Source organism: Acanthochromis polyacanthus, chromosome 15 (genome assembly GCF_021347895.1).
Source record: "Acanthochromis polyacanthus isolate Apoly-LR-REF ecotype Palm Island chromosome 15, KAUST_Apoly_ChrSc, whole genome shotgun sequence".
NCBI classification, from domain to species: Eukaryota; Metazoa; Chordata; class Actinopteri; family Pomacentridae; genus Acanthochromis; species Acanthochromis polyacanthus.
Window position 1 is genome coordinate 7,189,647 of NC_067127.1, and position 26,897 is coordinate 7,216,543.

The 26,897-nt window shown below is 42.2% G+C and overlaps 1 protein-coding gene across 1 annotated transcript; it reads right to left on the reverse strand.

The window, feature by feature from the left end:
* Window positions 1–560: 560 nt before the first annotated feature.
* Window positions 561–25,251, reverse strand: LOC110968965 (protein FAM53B-like). Its single transcript, XM_051960232.1, is given in 9 exon segments — window positions 561–1,779; window positions 9,000–9,142; window positions 9,144–9,475; window positions 9,477–9,643; window positions 9,646–9,748; window positions 9,751–9,854; window positions 12,233–12,281; window positions 14,247–14,517; window positions 25,082–25,251. Coding segments are annotated over 8 exon segments (1,323 nt in total). The 5' UTR covers window positions 14,328–14,517; window positions 25,082–25,251; the 3' UTR covers window positions 561–1,435.
* Window positions 25,252–26,897: the final 1,646 nt, after the last annotated feature.

Consider the following 26,897-nt stretch of genomic DNA (forward strand, 5'->3'; position numbering starts at 1 on the left):
TTAAAGACAGAGGCACCTACTGAGAGGGGTTTAATAAAGGTGGCAGGTGCTTTGAGTTTGTTTCAGCGGCTTGGACAGACATAAGAGACATGATAGGAAATCCCAAGGAGGAACAAGCTTGCCCGGTTGACGTGTCTGACTGTCTGCCTCGCAGGTCCCGAGACATTTTCTCCTGACATCACCTCCTCTGGTCACTGCAGGGTTACCGGCCAGGAATATTCCATGTCTAGACTTCCTGCCATTTTTGTTTGGGTCTCGTGAGCAGATTTTAACAAAGCTTGTTTGTAGTCTGTAAACACCTTAGATAGCTACTGTGAAGAGAAAATAGCAAATACTTTTCTCTATAAACATCTAAAATGCATCTGTGGATGTTCAAAACAAAGTCTGAGCTTCAAAAAATGGCTGTGAAATGTCAGGCAGGAAGTGACTGTGGGTGAACAGGTACAGTTTCTAAAGTGTGTGTGGAAACTTTGCTGCTTATTCAGACTTTCGAAGTGACAAGATTGTGCTTAAATGCCCAAACCTTTGTTAATTAAATGAAATTAAACCAGACATATGAGTGCAGGTTGCAAATTTATTTCATGTCCATTCTGTTAGAAGAAAGACCTTGTATTCTTGCTCCTTCACAAACAGCTCATAAAAAACAGTTACTTAGAAAAATATACACTGATGTTTAGAACTGAAAAAAAACTTGAGATTCAGTGTTTAATTCAAATATACAATTTGCATATGAGGAAACTACAAAACAGAGTCAGAAAATGTGGCTTCAATCGAGGCACGTTTCTTGAAGAGAACTGAGAGAGCAAGCATCCAAAAGAAGGCACATTTCATTTTCTGAACTTCTCGTAAAGCTTATTGAGCCTACATTCAGCAAAAAAACAAAACAAAAAAACCCCAAAACACTTTCATGTGTGCACAAAAGATGAGGGTAAGGGTAAGCCTCTGAGAAGAAACGTCTTCCTGCTGCTTTGCCCTGCCCTGTTTCACCCCATCTTTGATGCCCCCCACTTTCTCTGAAAAACAAGCTTGAGCTAAATACAGGAGAGCCCAGCTACTGCTACAGTACTACAAACCTAAGGTTAGCTGACTCTGGAAAGGTCATAAGGCTGAAGAGAGTGGGGGCTGGGAGATTTTCTTAAGACTAACCCTCACTTTCCCACTCCTGAGTTAAGCTGAATACCCAATAATAATAAAAAACAACTAAGGTCACTGCTCTTTGATTCAAACAGTAAGAATGTTCAAGGCAAATGTGTCATTAAGAAGCCAATCAACATACTTTATCAACTATATCACTTTCTTTGCCTTTCAAACATCTTTCCCTTTCAAAACTCACCTATTTTTCTCACAATCCATCTTCAATCTCGCTTTTTCATACATCAACCACAACTTTCTACATCAGTCCCGACAGAGTCTTTTAAAATCTCCTAGAAAGTGTTCAGTTTCTTTCAATCTGGTCAAGATCCAGCTCTCCCCCCAGCTGGAAAATGTCCCTCTGTGTCCCACAATCACCCTTCCAGAGGGTGCGTTTACCGTCCACGTCCACAGGAGACCCGGGCCGAGAATCCACGCTACAGGCAGAGTCGCTGTCCAGCTCCTCGTAGGATGAATCTTCATCATCGTCATCTTCTCTCGCTTCCAGCCGTGACTCTAGTCCCAGCTCAGACACAGCCGTGAAGTCAGAATCTGGTTGGCCGGTGGTCTCAAAGGAGGGTAGACTCGACTGGCAGCCGTCTATAGCTGAGAAACCAGGGCAGCTTAAGCTCTGAAAAGTTGAAGTTTCTGCAAAGAGAGGAAGACACAAAGAGAAATAACATAAATGTTGGTTTGTGCATCCTATTGCGAGTTCACATTCAGGCTTTCACTGTAATGAGGTTGTAAAAGGGTTTGTCGGGGGGGAATTCGAGCTCAGGGTTTTCCCAGAATGTCAGTTTTGAGATTGGGTTTCAGTTTGGGTAGCCAAAAACCTGGCCTTCCCTTTCATCGGCGCTATGTGAACATGTAAACACGCGAGCGCACGAGTACACACACACTGAACGCGCCATTGCAGAACGTACACAGAACTCTAACCTTCTGGTTTGTTTGAGAAAAACACTGAGATGAGTTGCAAACCACAGAAGGTATCTTGTGTCAAAACTGTGCTCTTGCCTATTTATCACTGGAAGCCACTTTGAAACGCATACCTAACCCAGCCCTCTATGGTGAGGGACGTTTCTTATTTAAGTCATTGTAATTCGCAGTTGTTATAATGTTTTATAGTGCACTCTGAGCAGTGCAAGAGAGAATCTGCATGTGAACAATCGCTTGTCCTTTAGCTCTCAAAACTTGACCTTTAAAGAGATTTCATTTGCCGAAAAGTTGCTCTCTGTTTTGCTTTCATGCTCTCTTTCCACGCCGGATTCCTCCCTGTAACAAAGAAAGGCTGCCGTGCGGCGCAGTGAAAGGGTTAATGATCTCTGGAGTGCCCCCAGCAGCAGATGTTGGAGGCATGGAGGTGAATAGAGATGAGGTTTTCTCTATAAAGCTTCGGGCTTACATGACAGACACCACTAATGTTCCCGAGCATGTGCAGAGACATTACTTTTCCTGTTACAGATGAGCTGGGAGTCTCCCTTTCTTTTCTGAAGGCTCATTTCCTTTTTCGATGTCCTATGGTCCAAAGAAAACTATATCACAGGATTATGGCCATCTGAGTTTAGGTTTACTAGCAGCACAAAACACACCATACTTCATCTGCAAATGCTTGAGGTGATCATGAGGAGTGGGTGGCCTTTGCTGTAGCTACCCCACTGGAGTGGAAAAGGGGATTCTGAGCCCTCGCTCTTCTCTCTCTGTGTTCAACCCCCGGTATACCCCACTACTAATTATCACAGCGGAGGAGGAGCGAAAGCATCATAGAGGAATGGAGTGAGGAGGAGAAGGCAGTTCTCCACAATATGCTTTCTATAAGTGTCGACGAGATTTGGGGTGGGCGTGGTGGAAGGTTGGGGGAGCAGGGTTAGATTTCTGCTGTGTGCCCAGCTTGGCCAGATGAAATACATCCATGCACAGACACAAATCACTGTAACCACACACATGGGCTCTCTAACGAAAATGCAGGATTCTAACCGTTTACAGACAAATAAGTAGCACTTTAAAGAAGTTGTAATCCTTAAAGGGCCACTCTGGAATTCTAGAAATACACCTTTAAAACTTAGCTACACACAATAAACACTTCAAAAAGCCAGAAATATACCTTTTTCTACTACTAGTGATTATTTTCAGTCAAGCTTCAAAGTAGAGATCATCTTGCACTTGTACAAGTCAAGATGTCAATGAATTCTCAAACGACAGTCCTCTTCAAATTCAGCTTTTATTTCAATGCTAACCACACACCTGTCTAGTTTTGCGTCTGCTACCGTTGGGATACTACCACGCCATACCAGACTGGCAAAATCTTACCACAACAGACGTGCCAAAGTATTTTAAACTGCCTGTGAGGTTATTCCCGCTACAGTAGGTCCACATTTTGCAGCGATGACTCACACGTGTGCACACATACACAGACTGCACAACGTGAAGACTACGCCAACCACGCTGCTGCAACTGGTAATATTTGATGTAGCATTGTACAGTTGGATAGTATGATCAATAAAACCCTCCATCACTCTAGCTGCTTTGATTTTCTTTCATACCTCACAACTTTTGTTTGCAAAGACTTGAGAGGTTTATGTCATTGGGGTTATTTAACTTTGCAAAGCTCCTCCTGAGTCACAGAAAGATGTTATATATATGTCAGGCCGCATAGTGCTTCACAGTGAAATAAATTGGCGTAGATTGATGCAGTGTTCCCTCAAGTTTTGAATTCTAGTTGACGCTTAAATAATATAGAAATACACACGTGGACAAATTGTTGGTACCTCTCGGTTAATGAAAGAAAACCCACAATGGTCACAGAATAATTGAATGCTGACAAAAGTATAATGAATAAAAATTCTAGAAAATTAACAACGATAATTAGACTTGCTTTTTGAACCGTGGTCAGGTCAACAGAATTATTTAAAATAAACTCATGAAGAGGCAACACATGTTGTCTTAATAAGTAGACAGAAGAGGGCATTAATGTCTGGTAACATGATGCTAAACTCACTAGTGAATTTGTCTTTGCATTTTGGGAAACCATGCATGAGCTCTGGGAATGGTGTACACATGGTTTTGGATATTAAGTGGGAAAAGTCAACTATTGCCAGCCATTTCATCAATAAATGTTGTCCATTAACACTATAAAGATGTGGTATGAGATACCAAATTAAAGATTATACACCCTCTTCCATTCATTATATCCACTAGCTCCAGACACTAGACACTATGCTAAGTGCTGTGAGATTAACGAATTGAATAGATTGGCACTTTAACATTGCAACCAATCGTTCCATTTTTTCCATCCAATTTACCGACATCATAAAATAAACACGCTTTTATACATGTACCTGTAGTTCTGGTAGACAACATGCAGTATTTCGAAGCACAATCAACACAACTACAACATGGGATCGAAAGGCAGCTGCTGTGGGAGAAGCACGAGCCAAGAGGTTAGGCAAATACCCTCTTGATAATTAGGACAAACAACAAACAACACCCTGCTAGGAGACACGGCAAAGGTCCGGCTGCAACCCTGACGACAATCACACGCACAGATATAATCACACATGTCCTGAGGGGTGCAGGTACGTTACTGTGCACTCTTTGTGCAAATTCAGAGTATGAGTAAACTTGTTTGGATTAGCTCTGTGCTGAAACGAGGTCAGAAAAACAACATCGAGTGACACACTGCTCTGGGAAAGACAGCAAACAGACCTCCAATGGCAAACAATTGTAAAACAAAAGAGAGGGCAGAGGTGCAAGCAAAGACAGGAGATTTTAACTCGGTGGTGACAGTCAAACTACACAGTGGCACACCTCTGGAACAATTATCTGTATTCAGCCTGTGTGTGTGAGTGTGTGTGTGAATGCATCGCTTTGGTATGTGTGTTTGTCTGGATTTCACCTCACAACACGCAGGACGAATGGCAGGTGAATGCAAATGCCAGGAAGGAAGATGCAAAAGATAAATATGTGAGGTTGGCAGTGTTGAGAAAGTGCAGATAATGTGCATGTATGACTGAATAGAGGTGTTTGGGGATGCTTTACGATGCAATACACACCTGGGACGAGTCGCGGCATGTCATTATACGCAGGGAGCGCTACACCTTAAGACGCCCACCTAGGTGTTCCCACAAGCCTGCGGGGCTTGACACTCAGCTATGATCACCATGTCTGCCATCTCAGGAATGGAGTGAGATGGAGAGAGGAGGGGAAGAGCAGGGCGGCTCTAACTTGGGGCCAGCGAGATGATATTAATAGAGAGGAGTGAGGAGTTTGTCTGCCGGCTTCCCTGCAGAAATAATACCCCCTTTCTTCGGCTTCTCTCCTGAATGCACTGGCATCCATAAGCACGCATTCAAGCACCACACGCCACCCCCCCCCCCCTTTACCACCGCGATTGCTAATGCGACTAACCCAAACATAGCCTGTAATTGTTTTTCAAAATGTACAAAGTGAACTTATCAACTCCCCAACCTGACCTCTCGCAGGCCTCTTCCTCAAAAGCAAGCGACCTAGAATGAGGAGATAACACTCCCCAGTCTGACTGCTCAAAAAAAGAAACAATGACGGGCCAAGGTGGAAGGGCAGCCGGGGATGAAAACTTGGTAGTGGACGGGAGGAGTGAGCTGATATGCACGGCTGACAGGCAGGACATTCGAGGAATTCTGGGGGTGGCTGCACGTAAATCCCTATGGTGGTCGAGTTATAGCCGATTAGCATGACATGCATCCCAGAATTCACACCCGCCTTCATTGACGTGGTCGAGGCATCTAGAGGCCAAATTACACCATGTTCCACAGACAACACACACTCTGGACTTGTTATGTGTCGACCGGCATCTTTCACCTCTTGACCCTGTGGGACCCCATCCACAGTTGTTATCCAGCAGATTCAGACAATAACACACGCCTGAACCCCTTCCAGAGCAGTCAGACGTCACTTAGCGGTTAGTAAGCTGGTGTGCCAAATACACATCTACTTTTGTTTTTCTTTACCTTCAGACAGTATTACTCATCCACACCTATAAAACTGAGTGTTTAGGTGTGGAAAGAAATCTTAATTGACACCCTAAGGCAGGGATGGCACCTTTTTTTTAGCTTGGGAATGTTGTGATTAGACTCCTTCTTGAGAACAAAGTGACTATAGAACTGGAGAAACAGCATCACTGAAGCCACACAGTGGTCAGTCAACATGTCAAGTCTTCCCCAAAACAGCTCAAGTTCAACAGTCAAATGCAAGAAATGTGACGTGATCCTTCATTTATAACCACAAGGAAAAAAATTCCTTTCAAAAATCAAGCTAGATCCCATCAGAGGTTGTAAAATATCATCTGCTCTCAACCCTGAAAGTAATTTTTATGTTCTGTCCTCACTAGAACAGGCACAGGTTGTAACTAGCCCTGCGTTTCCACATTATCACTTCCTTTTCCAGACGGTTTGCCAGCTGCAAGCTTTCCCTTTCCCTTGGCTCTCACTGAGACAAACCACTTTGGTAACCTACAACAACCATGTGGAGTTTTCAACAGTTGCTTCTGGGACTTTTGGGTAATGAAATATAGTGTGATATGTTATAAACCTGCTTGTTAAGGCACACTAGATGTAGCATTTGACTTGGATTGGTTTCTGACAAAAGGACTCAAGTCAAGTCTCAACAGTAGAGGAAAAGAAAGAGAAGTAAGGGAGCAAAATGTGTTGTGAATTATTCTGTATGTGCTGTGTAACTGGTTACTTTCCAAACTTGCTCAACGGTGAGAAAGTAAACATCAGATCAGAGATGACACAAGCCGCATGCAGGACCTGACTCATACAACAACACCGAGTACGTGCAATCACACAAGTCGACTCAAAACAGCAACATGCAGCCGGCAGAGGTAACGTAAAACTGACTCCATGTGAGTGTTTGTGTGTAGATGTGGAGTCATCGTGCCGGATTTTTTCCGTCTTAGCAGCTGGCATGACTCGAGGAAACACGCCTGCTAGGCTCCATTACCCAGGCCTTGTTGTTCCAGCCCTGGCTGGATCCTGAGGGTGACTGGCTGGGAACACAGTTTTTGGGGAAAAAAAAGGGAGGATAGGCAGATAAGCTGATGAAACTTTCTAATAAAAGCAGAGGAAAGGACAATATCCCACTGCCAGGAGGTAGAAGAGAGGAATGTTTTAGGGTATTATATGAATGATATGAGGGCTACAGATCAGAGATTTTCAGCAGAAGGCTTGAAAAACTCAACTTGGAAAGAACTAATCACTCTAGAATGATGGAGGTCCTATTGCAAGGGAGATAATCTCCACTAACAGTTTAAAAATTAAGCTGTTTGGAACCCATCTGATATGGTGTAACAATGGCAAAGGGTTTTGAAATAGTTTTTTGATGACTTTCAGATCTGGCGTTGCATTTATCGTATCAGAGTTTTGAGTTGCTGACTTAGATGGTCAAATGAAGCAATTGCAAGACACCGAAAACAGGGTATCTGCTTTTGTTAAACATAATCAGTAACTTTCGGTAGCCGAAACCTTTCCTTACAGCTGATGTTGCATTTTGTTTTGCAACCACATCTTCCTTTTTCGTGTTTTCTATACCAGTTTCTTGCTCATTTTGCTGTGTACGTGTGAAGCCTCCATGTCAACAAACTTTAAATACAGTCAAGCTATATATTCAAGAAGCCTTTAAATAAAATAAAATATGTTCTACCCCATGGACTTCTCTTGTAGATTAGTCATCAACTTTCTTTTTGTATCACGCAAGGAAACCAAAAACAGCTATAGCAGGATGTGTTTGAGTCTCTCGCATTGCACTTCCTGCGATGACACTACTGAGCATGCACACATTGCAATGCTGATGCTTAAACAATCTAGTGTGCAACCTTAAATGATATATTCAGGAAAGCTAAAGTAAATTGAGCATTGTCTGTGATCTGAGTTGTGCCTCTTGTCTCAGTCCAGGCTTCCTTTGCTATCAGTGGCTGCTGTTAGTGCTACAGTTTCCAGAGTATTTAAAGGAATGAAAAGCTGATTGTGATACAAGTACTAAATCAAGATCTTTCTGGCTTTTGTAAAAACATCAGAGCATTGCCAAGCATCAAAACGATACATGTCATTAAAATACTTCTGCAGTTCTATTTTGGGTTTGGGTCTGTCCAGGGGTCATTTATACTCCCTGACTGTTCCGCTGCTTCCTCCGACCTTACAAAAGAACAAACAAACTCTCGACATGGGGGGAAGCAATGTGGAATTCTGTGCATCCAAATATCCCCAGTTTCCCCACAATTAATCACCTTTGGTTTCTGCGGCCGCCTAGAAGTAGACAGAGGGCACAGGAAAGGATGAAGCAGTGCAGCTTCTAAAAGATGGAAGTACAGGACAGGAGTTTTGCAGAGAGGAAGCAAATATACGGTGAGAAGTCCAACCTTTGGATGGGCTGTTTACCCAACAGAGTTAATGAAATGATAAACTGGAGCCGGCTTGCTAGAGCGTGGGGCTCGGCAGTGTGAACGAACATGAGGAATGCTTCTTTAGTAAGCACCACTGCATGAGCAGGAGGGAGGAAAGCCTGAGATCACTTAGCCCTAAAGCCTCAGACCGACGACCCGGAAAACTTAATTCAGCTTGATTTAATGCAGACCCTGATCACACTCAGAGGAAGAAAGATCATGTTTGGTTTGAGGATCTCTCTGGTCTAAGAACAAAAAGGCGTCTGTGAGGTAAATTCATTTGGTCCAGGATTGAACTAAATGTTAAACTAAGATTAGGAAAAGTTACTCCTGATTTATGCTCAAGCAGCAAACAAACATGCCACTAAAGTCATAAATTAGTCAAGTTACAATACCAAACAAATGAATCAAAATGTGTTCATGCTAGTCTGTGCATGTCACCATTTCCAACTAACCTGAGTCATCTTTGCCAGGTCCAGGGAGGGACGCTGCCCCTGGGCATCTTCTGGTCTCCGGCGCTTCATACCAATCTTTTTGTCATTTAGCACACAGGGCTGGGACCTACTCCGGCTCAGACACCCCGGCCCCCCGGCCTCTGCCAGCTCGCCTCCCCAGCTCCGGGGTGGAGTCTGGAGAACTGGTCTCCGATGCCTCCTCCCTCTGGAGCTCTGGCAGGCTGATCTGCTCGTGGGAAAGCGAGAGAGGCCTGAGGAAGTGGTGGTTGTGGGAGTGGTGATGAGGATGATGTGAGGAAGGAGAGGTAGGGGAGACTGGAGAGGCAGTGAACTGAGGGTGGAGAGGCAGTCGCTGGTTGAAGCATGGCAGGTCCAGGGTTCCGTCTGAAGGGATGCTGGAGCGTGAGGGCAAGCTGAAGCTGGAGCTACGCTGCATGATAGGAAAATGGCCTCCCCCACCTCCTCCTCGGACCACTTCCTCCGCTGTGGCATCTTCGCTTCTCCACCGTCGTCCACACTCGGGAGCCCTGGGGCCTCCAAGACGAGCGAAACCCGCTGAATTCATCGGAGAACGACAGGGAGCGGCACTGACGTTTGCTGGGGGGCGCTGTGGGAGCCTGGCTGGTAGCTGTAGTGGTGTGTGTGCGGTGGAGGACGTGGTGTGGGTGCCCGTCACGCTGCTGTTGCTGATACTTAGATCACTTATCAGGCTGGTGATTGCTGTGGCGTTGCCTGGTTCCTTGGCCCAGTCCGGCTGCCATCCCACAGGCTCTCCAGACTGGCACCAGTCTGGCATGGAACTCTCTGCTGGATGGCACAGCCTCGCCCCAAGTCCAGCCACCTATCTGCTTCTGCAACAGTCAAAACACACAAATTCACACCAGTCGACCTCTGATAGCAGCCCTTTCTTTGTACCTCTATCAGTACACAAAGTAATATGGGCAAAAGTGTGTTCTGGTAATTAGAGCACAGTGAATTCTAGTTCTCAGAAAGGCACCAGTATCTGGAGGGATCATTTAGTATTTAACCCACACAGACAGAAAGGCACAAACACACAAAAACATGCTTAAGGCGGTGCTATAAAAATAAGCTGTTTGGAAGAAAAAAGGAAGATTATTGTCTGCCAGCTTAGAAGAACCACACAGCAAAACACTAAAGCCAAGAGAAAATCATGTGCTCTGGTGCATTAAATAAAGAAAGTGTTATCAGTTATTTATCTCCAAATGAATGACAGGATAAAGCCAAGAGGAAATAACACTACAGTTGAGCTGCCCAGTGCTGCTCAGCATATCTGAAGTAAAAGCTGAAGAACAACTGAGGGGAAAAGAAAGGGAGACTTATTCACTTTCTGCAAACATGAAGGCATTTTATTAACAGCAATGTTTTATAAGTGCAAAAAAGCTGCCTGTTTTAATGAAGAATTTAGCAGTTCATTCTATTACATTGTATAGCATATAATTCAATTAGATCACTGTGTTTTGTCTCAATATTTTTTAAATTAACGGCTAAAAGCGCGAAGAAGCCTCAGCTGCACGTTGTAGGTACTGTCACCATTAATTTTACACACTACAGGCCAAAGTTTGGAGACAAGATCAAATTTGTACAATGCATTTTTACTATAATTATCAGGTATTATTTGTACTCTTGTTTCTTACTCAGCTGTTTCTTTCTAGCCATTTCTGTGGTAATTATAGAGATACGGACACAGCTGAGATTTACTGGATTTTTGAATGTAAACTCTCCATAAACTGTGATTTGTTTTTACTTTTGCACTGAAGTTGGGGCTCTTGCTAATCTTCATTACTCTAAAACTAAACCCTTCTTTTCTTCATTCATTCATTCATCATTCATTCAGCAACTGTCTGGTAACATCAATGCATACCTAAAGGTGAAATGGGGCATATCAATGAAAGCAAAGTCTGACCATGCAGTAAATACACCCCAAAATCCATAGAATTCATACTGGTTTGATCATTTTTACTTTTTTAAGAAAGGCATTGAGAACAGAAACTTGAAGTTTCTTTCAAATGTTTGCCCTGTATTGGCCTTGCTTTCAAATTTTGGGTCTGTAGTGTGGCTAAAGATGAAAAAACTACACCTATCAATGGTACAAATGCTTGATTACCAAAGAAATCTGAAAAAAGGCCAGTCTGTTGTGTGTTACAGATGCTGTCTTGAAGTATCCAGCTGACAAACAACCACCATTCCTGAATATTTAGAACCTGCCACAGGCAAGAGCACCGATCCCCAAACCATGAACTACTAAGTGAAACAGTTGGCAAGTTACTCCCATTACTCAAGTTGATAAAGGGAAATTCTTCAGAAAGCAGTGTGACTTGCCAGTGATCTCACTGTCAACACAAACAGAGTCTATCACAAAGCTGTGTGTGATAATGCACCTTGCCAGTAAAGTGTTATTGTGGCTACAGACGCTAAGCCAAGTGGTTAAGCTGTACGTTTTTGGCAAAAAATGCGCCTCGCCGACCATTCCAGCCTTCTGGATGCTTGTCTCTAATTTTGGCATGCTGTCTCACAGACTACTGCACGGAAATCATTGTTTTGGGCGGACAAACAATGTACGGGGGCTACAGTGACGACCTGACAGGAATGTTAGGCAAACAGCTTGACAAAGGGAGAAAGGGATGAACTTCAAAAAGGTCATCCTTTGATGGCAAGACTCAAAGCACTGGTTGAAGTAACGAGACGTGTTACGGAATGCGAAGGTTAACAGTGGAAAAAGTGCCGCACTCCTCACTGTGACGTCACTACGTCTCACTGCAAAACAAAAAGGGGATAGTGAGTGAAACTGGAGGGCGGGGATTGTATTTACAGTCGCATATCTTTTAGCACGGGGTAATTATTGCAAGACTAACAGAGCCGAGGGGAAATTGTTGACATAGGCAACAGCATATTCAATTACAGTTGACTCCCATGAGAATGCTGTGCAACGTTGTGTGGAGGCAGGTGCACCCTGATCATGAGAGGGGGATGAGTGACAGACGGGGAGAGGGAGAAGTGAGAGACAGGGGATAAACAACAATGCTGGTCTTCATGGTTCAACCTTTATGGAAATAAATGTGTGATCCGTTACGCTATTACATCTACGAAGCATCCCACTCAAGCAATGCTACTGTTCAGATTCTAAATGAACGCAGAGAACAGAGGGATGAGATGTTTTAATTGAAGGAAAAACAGCAAAACAGAGAGAGGAAAAATGGAGATAACTTACCCGCACAGGAGAAGAGGGTGGTCCCTCTGCTCATGGTGTGGAGCTCACGCTGTGGAAAACAGGCAAACACAGTCATTGAGGGACAAAGCAAACCAAAAAAGGGCAATTAAACAAGGATTTAACCTTCCCAAAGCTGCAAATTAACCTGCTTCAATTTCTTAAAGTAACTTTAAGATGCTCACTTAAAGCTGCTCTTGCTAATCTTGTTTTATTAATAATAGAGCAGATGTCTATGTGTAATGCAAAGGAAATTAAAATGAACACCCCGATCTGCAGTGTTTTCCAGGAGCTTTACAGCATCTTGCAGATTTTGTTGTTTTGTTTTAACAGCCTGCAACTTTACTGTTTTTGGCTCACTGTCATTGCTCTCATCAGCATCACTTCCAAAGACAAGCAGATGTTTTCAGCGATCAAATTCTGATAATCCAACTGTAAGCCACCTGCTCCGCACAAAATGTTTGGTGAGCAGTGGAGCATTTAGCAGCTGAACAGACAGATTTTTCCCTCAAGAGTAAACAGAAACATAACTCCTAACAAGTTCACTGAAAATATTTACTGTGGGTTTGAAATAGAGTGTTTTTATGTTATGGCATTCCCTCAGCCTAGTTTGGAAAGAAGCAAAAAACAGGAGAAAAACACTGCACTGCAAATACTCAGTAAGATTCAAAATGTGTCTCCTTGTATTTGTAAGACAATACATTTCTCTGCATTTCTTCACGGTCTGCATGAAATTCACTTCAAGGACTTGCAAGCTGAAAAATCATTTTACCACACAGAGAAACTATAAGAACTAAATTCACACCGCACCTGTTTTAGACTTCTTCTTTAAGGAACAAAGTCCTTTTGGAGTATAAAACAGTTCTGTCAACACACACCTATCTTTCAATCAGACACCTATCCTCTCTCTGAGTTCACTTCTTATGAAAGGGTGGTGGCTGTCTGCACAAAAGGACACAAAGGAAAAAGCAACAGTACTATGCTCTGACTCACCTTGAGGTTATCACCACAACAAAAAATGTGTTTTCTAAGATACAAGATACAGAATCCGAAACAAAGCGCATTGTGTTGGAGAAAATGATAAAATTACAGAATTCATACACTCAAACCTCAGGCTTTTAACATGACTTCCTGAATAGAGACACAACAACCTCAGTGAAAAAGCCTGCTGTAAGTTAGAGATGAAATCTGCAGCAGCACAGAAGAGATATCTACATCTACCTACGCTCCTCAGTTACTACGATAAAGGGGAAAATAAGAGAGAAACCCGTTTGCAAAGCTTGTGGGCCTGCATGCAAAATATGATGAGCCAAACAGTTCCTGGATTATTTACAACAAACACATCTTGATGGTAATCTGTGCTAAGGAATGTTTCTGGTGCATCTCCATTTGAGTGGTTCAAGGAGTGTTTAGATTTTGCACATTCGAGACTTTATAGAGGCAGTAAGATAACAAGAGGAAAACTGAAACCTCCTGTGCTGTGTGAATGTAGTAATAAGATAAAAATAAACCCCTTACTTTACTATCAGAACTGAAACACGGGTGTTGGTAAAAGGAGAAATAGTTCTCAGGAGTGACCTCCCAAAAATGCAGCACACCACCAAGCTGCCTCACGTCATTAAAAGTTTCTTGCTACTACATGTAGGAGCTGGGAATGAAATTAAATGTGGAAGGAGCTCTGACATTTGTGGAAGCATCATGCAGCCACTACCCCTCGTGCCTTTTATTTCCATCTGTAATGCTTCTCCACTCAATTCTTTAGCCTGACGTATGTTTAGCCTATATTCGCACAAATATTGAAACATAAGACAATATCTTGGCTGATCCTACTTTCAAAAAGTAAAGAAGCCCTTCCAAGTTTACATGTTAACATACTGTATTTTCAACACTGTCAAATCCACCATCCCCACCGGACAAGACATCTGAGTTTATGTAAAGTGGGCCAAGCTAAAAGCTGCTACGATACTCCCTCCTCCATCTGAAAACCAGTTTTCTTTGCGTGAAAAGTTTCTCTCACCAGCCGCCTCTCGATGTTCTTGGACCTTACATCATTGACACCCTTCTTCTTTTCCAGTGTTTTCGAGAAAATGATCACCATGGTAACAAGTCGCTCTGCTCCAGTCCGTCGGGGTGCAGGAAAAGGCCACGGGCAGCCATCTTAAATGAGGGCAGAGGGCAGATAGTGCATTTGGGCGAAGCAGATGAGCAGTTGGTGAGGTCCCATCTGGAGTGCAGTGCTGATGGAGGTGGTAGAGGTAGCAGGGTGGTCCTCAGACTTCAGCTGATCCCTGTGGAGATGGAAAGAGGAAATGGAAAAGACAGACATAAATATCAATTTAACTACTGTGTCCATTGGCACGAAAGTTGTGGGCAAAGAGATGGGCTAGTGGGCCAAATCAAGGTTCCCAAACCTTGCGACTACTGTTTCTCCTTCTGCACCACTATATGGTATCAGAAAAAAGTCTAGTAAAACCAGGTTAATAATGGACATAAAAAATATAATCAACCTTATTCAAAGTTCATCTGCACTAAAAATGTAATTTCATTGCTGTTGGTTCACTTGGTGCACAGTGCAGAGTGATGAGCTATCTGTGCAGAGCGTGGCAAAACAGGGCGGAAAAGTTTTTGTTCTCACATTAAATCTAGATCTACGTATGTGTACAATTTTGGAAACATCACACCTAGTCAATTGTACTAACAGCGGGCATTATTTGCAGTAAAAAAAGAAAACATAGCAGACATACATTTTTATTCCCAGCAGATTTGTTTTTATGTCTCAATACATGTATGGAAAGAATCTTTAAATGAACCAAGTCATATGTAAACTGCAGTTTGAATTTTACAGCTTTGGAAAAAAATATTTGTTTCTCACAAACGGGGATAAGTGGCAGCCAAACAGATATGGCAGGCAAATCCAGCAGCAGTACTTCCATTCAACCACACATGATGCAAGCCACTGTTTATCTGCTACTTGTCGAGTCTTGTAGTCTTGCAGAACATATTCACGTGTGTGAGCAATTTGTCTGCCAATTCCGTATTATCAAAAGCTGCTGATAGTCCACAATGACGAATTGAAAAGTTGAAATGTGCAGAATCTTTAAACAATGCATTAACATTACTCTTAAATTAATGCAAGAAATACTAATAGAAGACATTGTGAAAACATGTAGGATTGCCTTTTTAAATTTAGTCCACTGTTAAATCTAAATGCTGACCTCTGACCTACTGCAATTATCCACAGAGGGATCATTTTTGACCTGCTAAAACTTGTATTTTTCCACGTAACCTTGAACAACTTTACAGTAACCACTGAGTTATCCACATAGCTACACACCTATAAGTCTTTGTACACAAAACGTGCTGCGATATGCTGAATTGATCCCTTAACCCTGCGACTAATGGAACATTTGCCCCGTCAACCTAATGTACTGAACATATGGCAACCCAAACATGTTGTAACAGTGAGAAAAGTTGAGCTAATCCAGGAAAAGACATCGCTCACGTCACATGACTACAGATGTGGCTCGGAAACTCGAACAGAAAAGGAACGTATATGGAGCTGCGGTTGCCTCATCGGCTGCCTGCGCCGCAGATGGTGATGCACAAACAGTAGCCGAAGCAGTAAACACAACTCTTAAAAAAAAAAACCTTTGGAGGGGATTATATGTATGGCAGATGGTACATATGCTTTATTTAAGAAGCATGCCTCATCACGTCCGGTCTGCAGCCTTTCTGATGCTGCACAATGCATGGGAAAGATCTCGGCCTTTCAGTTTCTTTAGCAGGAAGTTGCTGCAGTGACTTTGGGCTTGAGCTTCTCTCCTTCATTAACCAACCGCCAAACACACTGACAGCATCCAATTAGAGAGTACCAGCACGGTTCAGATCCCTCATTCAACTGTTGGCTAACGACAGCTTTCTACTGTGGAGCAACACATGAGGCTAATGGATCTTCCAGGCAGACTATGTTGTCCTGCCCGTGTAACATGTGGTTTCATGTTAAGCAAGGGCTGTAGCATACTTTAGAGAGTAAGGGTACAAGTGTGCATTGGGTATTAGGAGTAGTAGTTTTGTGAGAAAGTAACTTGTAAAAGAGAAAACGGGGAAATCTTAAAATAAAAGATACAAAGGAGGTTGTTTGCACATGGATTGAAAACAAATTGAATGTTATACCAGTCTGATCACAATCACAATGTCATCTCTGTCCCTTCCCTCCTTCCCAGCCCCATGACTACATGAAGACTATAAATGTTTCATGTAGGCCTGCCTCAAACCAACTAGCATATGACTCCCATTATCTCCATTTATCCCAGAGAGTCAGTGGAGCACAACTGGGCCTCAACAGGCAAGAGAAGCCAGTGGTGGTGGTGGGAGTGAGAGGGGAGGGGAATGTTCTTCGTGATCAGTTTTGCAGATTACTTTACTGATTAGGCCCGACACTGAGTTACCGGTGGGGTAATGGAACAGCGTTTGTGTGTGCGTGTTAATCAGAACGGTGGTCGAAGAGCATGACGGTCATGAGTAAAGGTTGTTATGAGTGTGCTATGAGGAAGTGTGACCTGTTCCATCAGGGCTGAAACCTCAGCAGTCAGAGTGTGTGTGTGTGTGTCTGTACATGCATGTCTGTTTATGCAAACCTACACTGCGGTGTGTGTGCGTGCGTAGTGACTAGCAAGTAGGGTCATGGGAGAGGGCAGACCGAGTGTGAATTCAACCCTGGAGCCATGCTTACTTAATGAACCGACTTCTCATGATGGGGAAACCAGAGCTTAATGGACAGAAAACTGTAGAGCACTTGTGTGGAGCCTTTAAGGATCACATCAGTGTTCAAAGCAAGTCTCCTTGTGGCTACATCTCAATGTGTGAATGGTCTTTTGTTTGACTTGCTGTCACACTGACAAAAATTGAGGAAGAGATCAGTTTGCACGACACCTCAACCTGGATGGATCACTCCTACACTGACAATTTCTATTATGTAGTGGGATAGATATGGTTTCATAAAGCCAAAATCTCACTAAATCTCAATCATTCAATGCTGGTATCTTAAACCCAGACTAATCAAACATCAAAGTGAAGCAGCCCATTTGATCATTGGTCTCATCATTTATTTTTATAATACTATTAAAGGCATTGTAGATATGACATAAGGAAGGATTCTGCAACTGGATGAACAACACTTTTCCCTCAGATTAGTTTGATTACAAGACATGTGACATTCTCAGGAAAGCAGTCTTGTTTTTCCAGTTTGAAAATCAACAATACCAATCGGTCATCGGGGGTTAAAAAAAAAAGTCCTCTTTTAATCATACATCCACCTTTTAATAAAGCCTGACCAGGCAAGAAGGACCACCTGTGACTTGTAAATGTTACGTCAAATGCCATCTCAGTCATTAATATTTGATTAAAATAAAGGAAAGCTCTATTGCTAAATGGAAATATGTGGGCCTCTAAGACCTTTGAGTTTTGTGTAACTAAATTTGACATTCACAGGGGATTAAAAACTAATGGTACTTCCAGTCAGACTTGTGTATGCTGCGGTGCAGACAGCAGCTCTTGGCTCACAATAGTCAATGACTCAGGAGGGCACAAGAAAGGGCAGCTAAGATAATATGGCTCTTTGCCCAGGCAGTGATTTGTACAGGCAGATGAATAGAAGCCTATTTGGGCCCCCCTAAAGTTGTGTGACGGGGTGTTTGGTGTCCATCACTAATTGGCTCAGGTTACTGCATACTTGTGCGGAGTGCGTCTGGTGTCAAGACTTTGATCAGTGGCTGTTGCTAAAAAGAAACTAATTAATTTTACACTAATGAAATGATGAGGAGCAAACAAACAAACAAAATGCTGCATGAGTGAAAAGCCTTGTCCATATCAGCACTCTTGTTTTGATTAGTTTAAATTTAATTTGTCCCTACAATTTTTTCTGACATTGCAATGGCATGTGTTTCAGTGAAGGAAGCTGGAATCTGTTTTACACAGTTGGCCAAGAAAAAACAGATGAAAGCATCAATAATGTACATTTTTTTGCAGTCATATGTGGAGAAACGTAAATGCCATTCTTTTGTCCATGATGTAGATTGTTAATTCAGGGTGAACACACTACCACCCCTGTCTCAGATAATGCAGTCGTGGTTGTAAAAATGGTCCTAGGGAGGTCAAGACATACCTTTGAATCCTTTGGCCATCACCCTAGTACCCACCGGCGAAGGAACACTCGCCAAAAACAACACACCATTACACCGCTCGATCTTCAGAAGTGCATAAACAGTGAAGTGCTCATTCAGTCAAACTTGATGCAATGTCAGTAGTCAAATTCTGGCTTCCTTTTGCAGATTCCCCTGAATGTTTCTCTAACAACACTCATTATTAACCTCTGCATAAATACCGCCGGCATTTAAAGTTCCACTGTAATGAGCAACTAGCTGAAGTCTTACCATGGAAAAGGCGCAGTTACCTGTAACTAGACACCTGCAATGAAAATAAAAGCATGAATCATCATTCAAAGCACTTCTTGAGAATTGCTCTTTTCTTCGGCGTCAATCTACATGTCCAGTTAATCTGGGTGATCTTATCACTACTCAGCTGGCATGAAGACATACAAGCATAACTTGCATATGTAAGCACACTTCCCTTTGCAGTGTATACGTAAGTTGTACTTCCCTTGTGGTCACATGCCACTGCTGAATTGGGTGTGGAACGTGCCGACTTCATTACCAAATACGTGAAAAGCAACAACCAACCCCAAGTGATATCCACCAAGCATTGTGACATTCAGTAAACTTCACACACTCGACTCATCGACCACTCCTGTTTAAAAAAGGGAAAACACAGTAAACTAGTGCAGCTAATATCACATTCTGTCATCATTTCACATCAGTAATTACTATAAACTGCATCATGATGTAAGTGAGTGGGCTCACTCTTTAACATTAAAAAAGGCTATCTTAGCATTTAACATTGCCGCAATTAATGTCTGAGAGCAGATAATGAAAATCATGAAAAAATGATTGAGTTCCACTACAAAGCATTTTTCAAGCAAAATCAACAGAGTAAGATTGCTCACTGATATTTCAAAGGGCCAGCTTCTCTCTGACTTACTTCATAAAACTGTTGCTACACTGTTTCTAGGAATTTAATGGGTAGCCATGGCAACCAAACCCAAAACAGAGGACAACAGTGACAACCCGGTGATCCTAAAAAGGCAGACGTCACCCATCTGGTTAAGGATAATGTCTGGATAGCTTATCATTTCTTTATCAGTGAGTGTGTTTGTTAAAGGAAACTGGACTATTGAGCAAGGCCAGTTTAACTAAGCTGCAGAACATTGACGTACAACCTGCAAACAAGCGCAGCTTTATTTTCTAGTATCTAGGCAGCCTGAAATTTATTCAGGGTTGACCCCTATGTCTCGGACCGGGACTTAGTTAACTGAAATCTTAAGAAGCTTGACAGGCATAGGATCAGGTGTTTTAGTTTGAGTAAAGGAAGGTATGGGGCCTCTTGCCCCCTGGAGTAACCCTTGCATGCCTCGACTCTCTATACACTAGGTACCCCACTAATTACACTGCCCCCCCTATCAATCCTTGCCTTTCTGCTTGTGGTTTCTTCCATTATCCATGAGTGCCTGTTCTGGTTCCTGCACACTAACCAGAGCTCTAATCCATCAGGGATGCATTACATGGGAGCCTCCAGTGCTGCTACCAATCTCTTGCTCAGCTCAAAAAAGGGGGACCACTCCTACGTTGTGTAAGCAAGTGATGTTATAGACTGTCCCGACCAATCAATCTATAATGTAGCATTACGCCATTACATAATGTCATGTTCACATCGTGGAGGTGTGGGTGGGTTGTGAGTGTGTATGGTGGGAGATCGTAAACCATGAGCAGCATTCCATCGGCCCATTCATTCATTCATGACGGGGCTCAACTCACCATATGGACCCTCTGACTGCTCAGCATAGTGTGTAGCAGGGGTTTAGCACAGACAAGATTTTAAAAGCCAACTGAAGCCGTGTTATTTTGGGTGTTTTTGCTGGAAAACCACCTATAAAGTACTGTTTAGACAGCTGAAAATAGAGTAAAAGAAAAAAGGAAAAGTGTCCGAGTTGTGAGTTCTCCATTCTGCAGAGCTAAACAGGAAGAGAGAGTGTTGTCAAGACATTGTTGTAAACTTGTTAGTGGTGAAAGGCTGGCACATGCTTTAGCATATAAAACTCATCATTTTAGTAGTTTTTTTTGTTTCATCTTACATTTATAGAGATGTTCAAGAGCTGTCAGGATTGTAGGGAGGATGTGTGGTTTGATCTAATCTTTTCTGAAAGACTCTAAAGCAAATCAAACTCTTGTTGGATAGTATTATATCCAAAACTGTGCAGTGATAAGGTCCATATGTTGGGCAACAAGACCGTACCGACAGAGGAATGTTTTACTTTTTCCACACTACAGCTGCATCCACAGTGAAAATCTTCCTTTCAAAACTCCATTTCTAAACAAAAATTATCTCAAGATGACTATTCATGCACACTGGGCATGCACGCACTGGTCTAACCAAGAAGCAGAGGGTTAGTTGCTTAGTTGTAAACAAAAAAAATACCGGAGGAAGAACAGCAATGGTGAAAATTAAGACCAGAGACTTCTTTGGTTGGACTGACACAGAGTAGGAACTGTTACTGAAAATAAGTAACACAGACTAATGTCTTTAATTTCCTTAGGAAAAGGGTAATGTGATGGTGGTGTGATGAATCAGCTATGGGAACCAAGTTACTGTTCAGAACCAATCAGGAAACAGATGTGACTGTATATAGCTTCTAAAAGTCTCTATTTCTGCCCATCAAGACTACCAAAATGGGGTCAGCAGTGCTTGCAAAAATCTCCATTTCAGGGTTCCTGCATGCCAGAGAAATGCGGATGCTGGGCACTAATGCAGCAAAAGCTATGAATTTTAAAAGTGTATAAATGTAGATGTAGCCAATAAGTCAGAATAGAGATTATTTTATTCCTCAGAAAGTAATGCACAAAAATATTGGAATATAGAAGCTTAAGTCAATCTCTCTCTCTTTAGCCACAGTTCTGTTTGATCTCCATCTCTGTGGTCTTAAATTTATTTCTTGACATTCTGCAGTGAGTGGACTGATGTGCTGCCAGTTGGTTGCAAATCTTGTTACTTGTTGGTATTGTTTAGAATCACCTGCAGGTACATATAAAATATACACGTAAAACATGCAATCAGACTCAACTTCAAATGCTGACAACCCATAGTTATTGTGGAGGCCTACTTATAAGTGTTGCGACGAATGTCTCCATTAAAATCGACTGTCTTTGTGCAAGCAGGATTGTCAGGTCACACTGGCTCTGGTCTCAAGCCTAGGCTTGCACAAAGAGCCACTTTTGCAGGATGTAACAGATTACATGCCAGGTTAGTATCAGCCATTGTGGTTAACTGTAAAAGTCCTACATGTTGGAGGAGAGACTGGATGCTTTGTTACAACTGTGGAAAACTGATTCTAAATATACATCAAATTAGGCTGTCTGTGTCAAACACAGAAACAGAAACTTTCAGTTCTCTTTTCTCAAGGGATGCAATTTGGGGATTGTTTCATTAGACTGGAACTACAGACAAGCCAAATTCACATCACATGATTCACACAGAAGGTATATGATGACTGCCGTTTTGAAGTAGAGATAATCTAAAGGAAAATAAACAGCAGAATGCCAACCACTGCATTTATAACAGGGGTGACACAAGGCAGGAAACCACAAAGTAATAGCACACCTGGGCTATGGGGCTTTCCAGAATAATACAGGTTATGCACACACACAACATATTAATACCATCAGACACTAAATATGCAAACAAAGTACCTAAAAATGAAGCCCCAAGGGTGCAAAGTCATTCACGTGAGAGTGAAAATGCAACACTGGAGACAACTTCTTTTTTTTAAATGTAAGATGATTCCTCACTATCCCTACATAGCAACACTATAGTGGGATGTGTCGATGGCAGCATTCCTATTGCATCCCAGAATGCTTTTCATGTCTAAGTAGAGTCTGGTGCCTGTCTTAGGGGGTTGGGGGAGTGCTTCTCTGGTGTATGTGAGAATGCCTCTTTTCTTTTCTTTTCAGCTGCAGGTCTTTGGCTCTGTGGGCAACGAGACGCCAGACTTACAAATCTATCATGTTAATGAGGAAGGAATATAAAAAATGAGGAATAACGGCACTAAAACAATTAAACTGGGAAAGTGAAATGACCAAAGTGTTTCATTTGAACTCTTTGAAGCCAAATGGTTGAAGTTTTAGCGTGTGTGTTGCAACAGCAGTTATGATTGCAGGTCACAGAGAAGAAAGGGAAGCTTCTGAAATGAATAGAGAGTACCATGGAGGCACAGACAGGCATGGCTAACAATCCTTTTCTGGTAGCTTTGCATAATGCCCCGAGCCAGAGGACGAGGGAGAGAAAGAGGCAGGGTATAAGCGGAACAGAAAGACAAACAGCAGAGAAAAACATGCAAAAAGTGAGACTGAAATATACAGGGAGGCAGAAAGAAAGAAAAGTGAGAGGGGTAAAAGTAGCAGCATGTGCGTCAGTGTGTGGACTGAGCAAGAGTTGTACACACAGACGGAGAATGGACCAGTGGCTTGCTCAGCATACAGGCACACAGCTGCCCACTGACAGAATGGAGCTCTAATAGGGCCCTTTGCCTGCAACACAAAGACATTGCAAATGTGTGCGTCTTAAGCACACACTGAAGCGCAGAGCGATCCCCTTTAAAAACCCACCGGCCTTAATTGCCTTCATAAATTATGTCTGTAGTATGTCCAAAAAAAGCCTAAAGACTAACAATGCCGGGGCTGCTCTCGAGCACAATTGCAGTACATCAAGTTGTGCTTCATTAAAAAGATTAAAAGCAAAAAAGTGATTGCCAGCAAACGTGAAAATGTGTTGCTTGCTTCTTACTCATTAGACAGATAATTGGTTGAATATCTTGTAAATAAAGATGCAAACATTCCGCAACACAGAATACAAGAAAAGTTAATTGCATATATTTTAAACTGTCTCCAGGAGTTTAAATACATTTAAAATACAGCTAAAACTGTGATATTTTTTTATTGCATTTACTCAAAATGTCCTTGCATGTAAGTTTTTGTAAGTCCAAAGTCTTTGCAAACCCAAATGCGTAATGAAACTGAAGTTTGTCTCTTTGAATTGAATGAAATTATATGCATAAATGCATCAAAACTCAGTTACTGACATCAGAATAGAACATGTTCAATCTGACCCTGGTCACATAAAATCATAGATGAAAAATGCTTGTTCGCACCAACCTGCAACATTCCAGCAGAAGCTTATTTTGGAAATCAAAGCAAGGTGCAGTCATTATAATCCAAAGGCAAGAGAAGAAATGCGCAGAGCAGGTTTCCCCCTGAGCCAGCCAGTATCTGTGAGGCACCCCTATCAACATCTCCTTTGTAATTAGACACTAGAGCTGACATGTGATTAAATCTTTGCCCAGTTCTCTGCTCCATTTCCAACCTGAACTTCAGCTACTCTTTGCATTTATGAGGGCATTTACTCCTTAACTTGTGCACTTCCTGTTCAGATGACCAAACTGGCAGACCATTGCTGTAAGTCGACCATTGCTAATGGTGGCATCAAGAAACATTTCCATGTATTTTGCAATTAGGGCACCCTGGTACCAAACCAGTTTTTCGTGGTACCATGTTTATGGTGTCCACAAAGATCAACCAACTGTCGTGCAATACCCGAGGGGGAAAAACACAAGTACCAACACTTACTTCCTAACCCACAAAGGAAAGGAAACAACACTGACAAATAAGCAGTTTAGTGCGTTGCTGCCACAGTGCCCTGTATTCAGTGTCTTGGCTTTGGTTTTGAACGCAATAAAGGAATTGCAAAATGAGCTTGCTGTGGCCAGCCTCATTTTTATGTCCTCTGATAATAAACTCATAAACTCATATTAAAAAATCTTCTTATCAGTATATTATGAGCTCTTATCATTGTGGCTTCAGTTTCATTAACACATTGAGAACATAAATTTGGTGTAAGTGACTCTCTGTCACGTAGTCGTAACAAGAACCACGTATACTGAGTCAAGGATGCAGCTTTATATTTATATAACTGCTAATAAAACAGAAACCAAATTGAGGAAGAACAAAGCGGCTATTAGTTTCAACTCCCTCAAGTCACAAAAAGTACCTCCTTTGATGCCTTGAGAAGCACAAAAATTAGTAATTACAGATCACTATCTGAAGGGGGAACAAAAACCTAAGTGTGTGATGGAGATTGGGGGGAGATATGCCAACTGAGCCTTATGACTCTGAGCCCTCAAGCTTAGTCTCAGTCTCTTCTCACAGGTTGTGGTGTATTGAGAATATATGCTGCAAAGCAACCACACTGCCTCTCCACCTCCTGGTTCTGTATCTAACACCAGCTTCATTACCTTGGCTGGCAGATGAAGGGGAGTTCGTGCACCCCCTCTAAAGCAGAAACCTTAACGCAGCAACAGGTTGATCGAGCAGATTTCATCATATTCACATGCTGACACTCACTTGTAAACAGCTGACTGAGTCCAGAAACATGACTATAAATGATCTATGACATCCAGAGTGCTACACACTAAAAACTGCACTTTTTTGTTCCAAATCTGGTTTGAAAGTAGCTGATGATTTCGTGAATAATACATACAGGAGGGGAAAAAGTGTTTTCTGTGCCTCAAAGTAACCTTAAAATGTGTAATCAGCCACAGAGGAAGCCCAGCCTGAACAAAAGTTAACTTAACTGAAAGAAGAAACAAGCCCGAGCATAGTTATAACGCAATCTGAGCAAATATCCTACTACCTGGCCAGCAGAGGCTCTTTCGAAGTTAGGTCATCTTCAACAAAGGGAATGCAAAACAAAGCAAAACATTAAAAAAAAGTTTCTCGCAGTTGCAGCCGCCCGTTCAGCGTCCTCAGCGCAGGACTGAGCAGGACTGCGAGCAGCTGAGAGCTCGCTGCAGCCTTCAGCCCTTAGCGTTGATTGTAACTATATCCGCGTACGCACAACTCCAGTCGACGGGGGAGACGAGGGGGAAAACGACCGACTACCAAATATATGTACACACAGAAACAGCAATATGATGCATAATTAGCTTCTAGATGTGTAACTATTATTGTGAAGCAACAAAAACTCTTCAAAGTCCCTTCACATGCGGAGAGAAGTTTTATTAACAGCTAATACCCCCACCCTTTCCGAGTTGGTACGTTCCACTGCGGTCCTCCCTCAGGCTTTTACAATACACATGCTACTTTAAATTACTCTGCATTTCATTGATGTTAAAGGCACAAGTAGGTGTTGGCACTTCATGTACACAAGGAAAGCTAAGCTACTTAACTGAAAGTGACTGTTCTGTTTAGTTTATTATTAGTATTTTACACATTTTACCTAAAATAATGATATATAGATAGTTAACAGTAGTTAAAAATGTACTTTTAAGACTTTTTGAGCTCATGCTAATGTATTTTAGCCATGGTAGTCATTACTCAAAAGGCAGAGTGTGAAAAGCAAGGTCTGAATTGCTGTAAAAATGGAGCCTTTCCCACTTCCACTTCATGCCATGGAAAAAAAGTTCAGTGCAACATGCTGGAGTAATTCAATCAATCCACCAAAATCCTATTAGGAGACCTTCAAACATGTTTCCAGGGAGATGGAGTGGAAAACATAAATATTTGCAGTATCACACTTGAGAGGTTGAAATGAAAGCGTGGTATTCGAGCAGCCAGTGGGCTATGGCATCAAGTCTGAAAACCTTATAGGTTAATATTATGAGTGGAATAAAAGTGTAGCTTCAAACATGTGCCAGCCCCAAAGCTGTGGAAGTGCCGACGGGGATAAATGTACCATACAGTTCAGTTCAACCCATCAAGATCCTCAGTTTTAATGTTTTATTTAACTTCATGGTGAAGAGAAATTGAATATTTTTAAGGATGAAAGAAGGAAAAGGTCCCAGCTCTTCTAAGACAGCCAGTTGAACCTGCTGAGTTTAGAGAGTGTAGACGGGCATGTCTCAGACATGTCAAGGTCTAGTCAGTTGCAAAATATCAAACGCGGCATGCAGTGTATAAAGAAACCTCTGAAGATTTCCTTGTGATTACAGTGTAACATACACTGATAGTAATGATGTTTTATAGTAAAACTGACAAAGACTGAAGTCAGTTTCTTAGCAATGGGGGAAAATAGTGATGCACGGTGTTTTAAAGCATAGATCCAAATCTTACGACCCTGACACAATCACAAAAACAAAAACAGTGACCAAGACGCTTTGAAGACTGTAAGACTGAATGATGACAAAGGTAAATGACAGGTATTTAATTGAGTTGGAGCATTTCACTTCATGGGAAAGTCTCTGTGAGACTTGCAAATGTGGGCATAACATGCACATCCAGGCAGGATATCCAGAGCCTTGTAAATTTCCAGGCAGTAATTCTTGTAAAGCTTGCATGTGTTTACTCAACGGCGTGCCTCGACATCGATGGCTCCCATTGGGCTGCTGGCCCAGCTCGCAATTAGGATCCAGAGTTTGGCAGTTATTAATGATGCCATTGAGAAAGGAAATGGCAGACAAGCTTCTCCCACAGAAGTGGTGACCTCTTGTTTATTCATTATATGTCAGAAG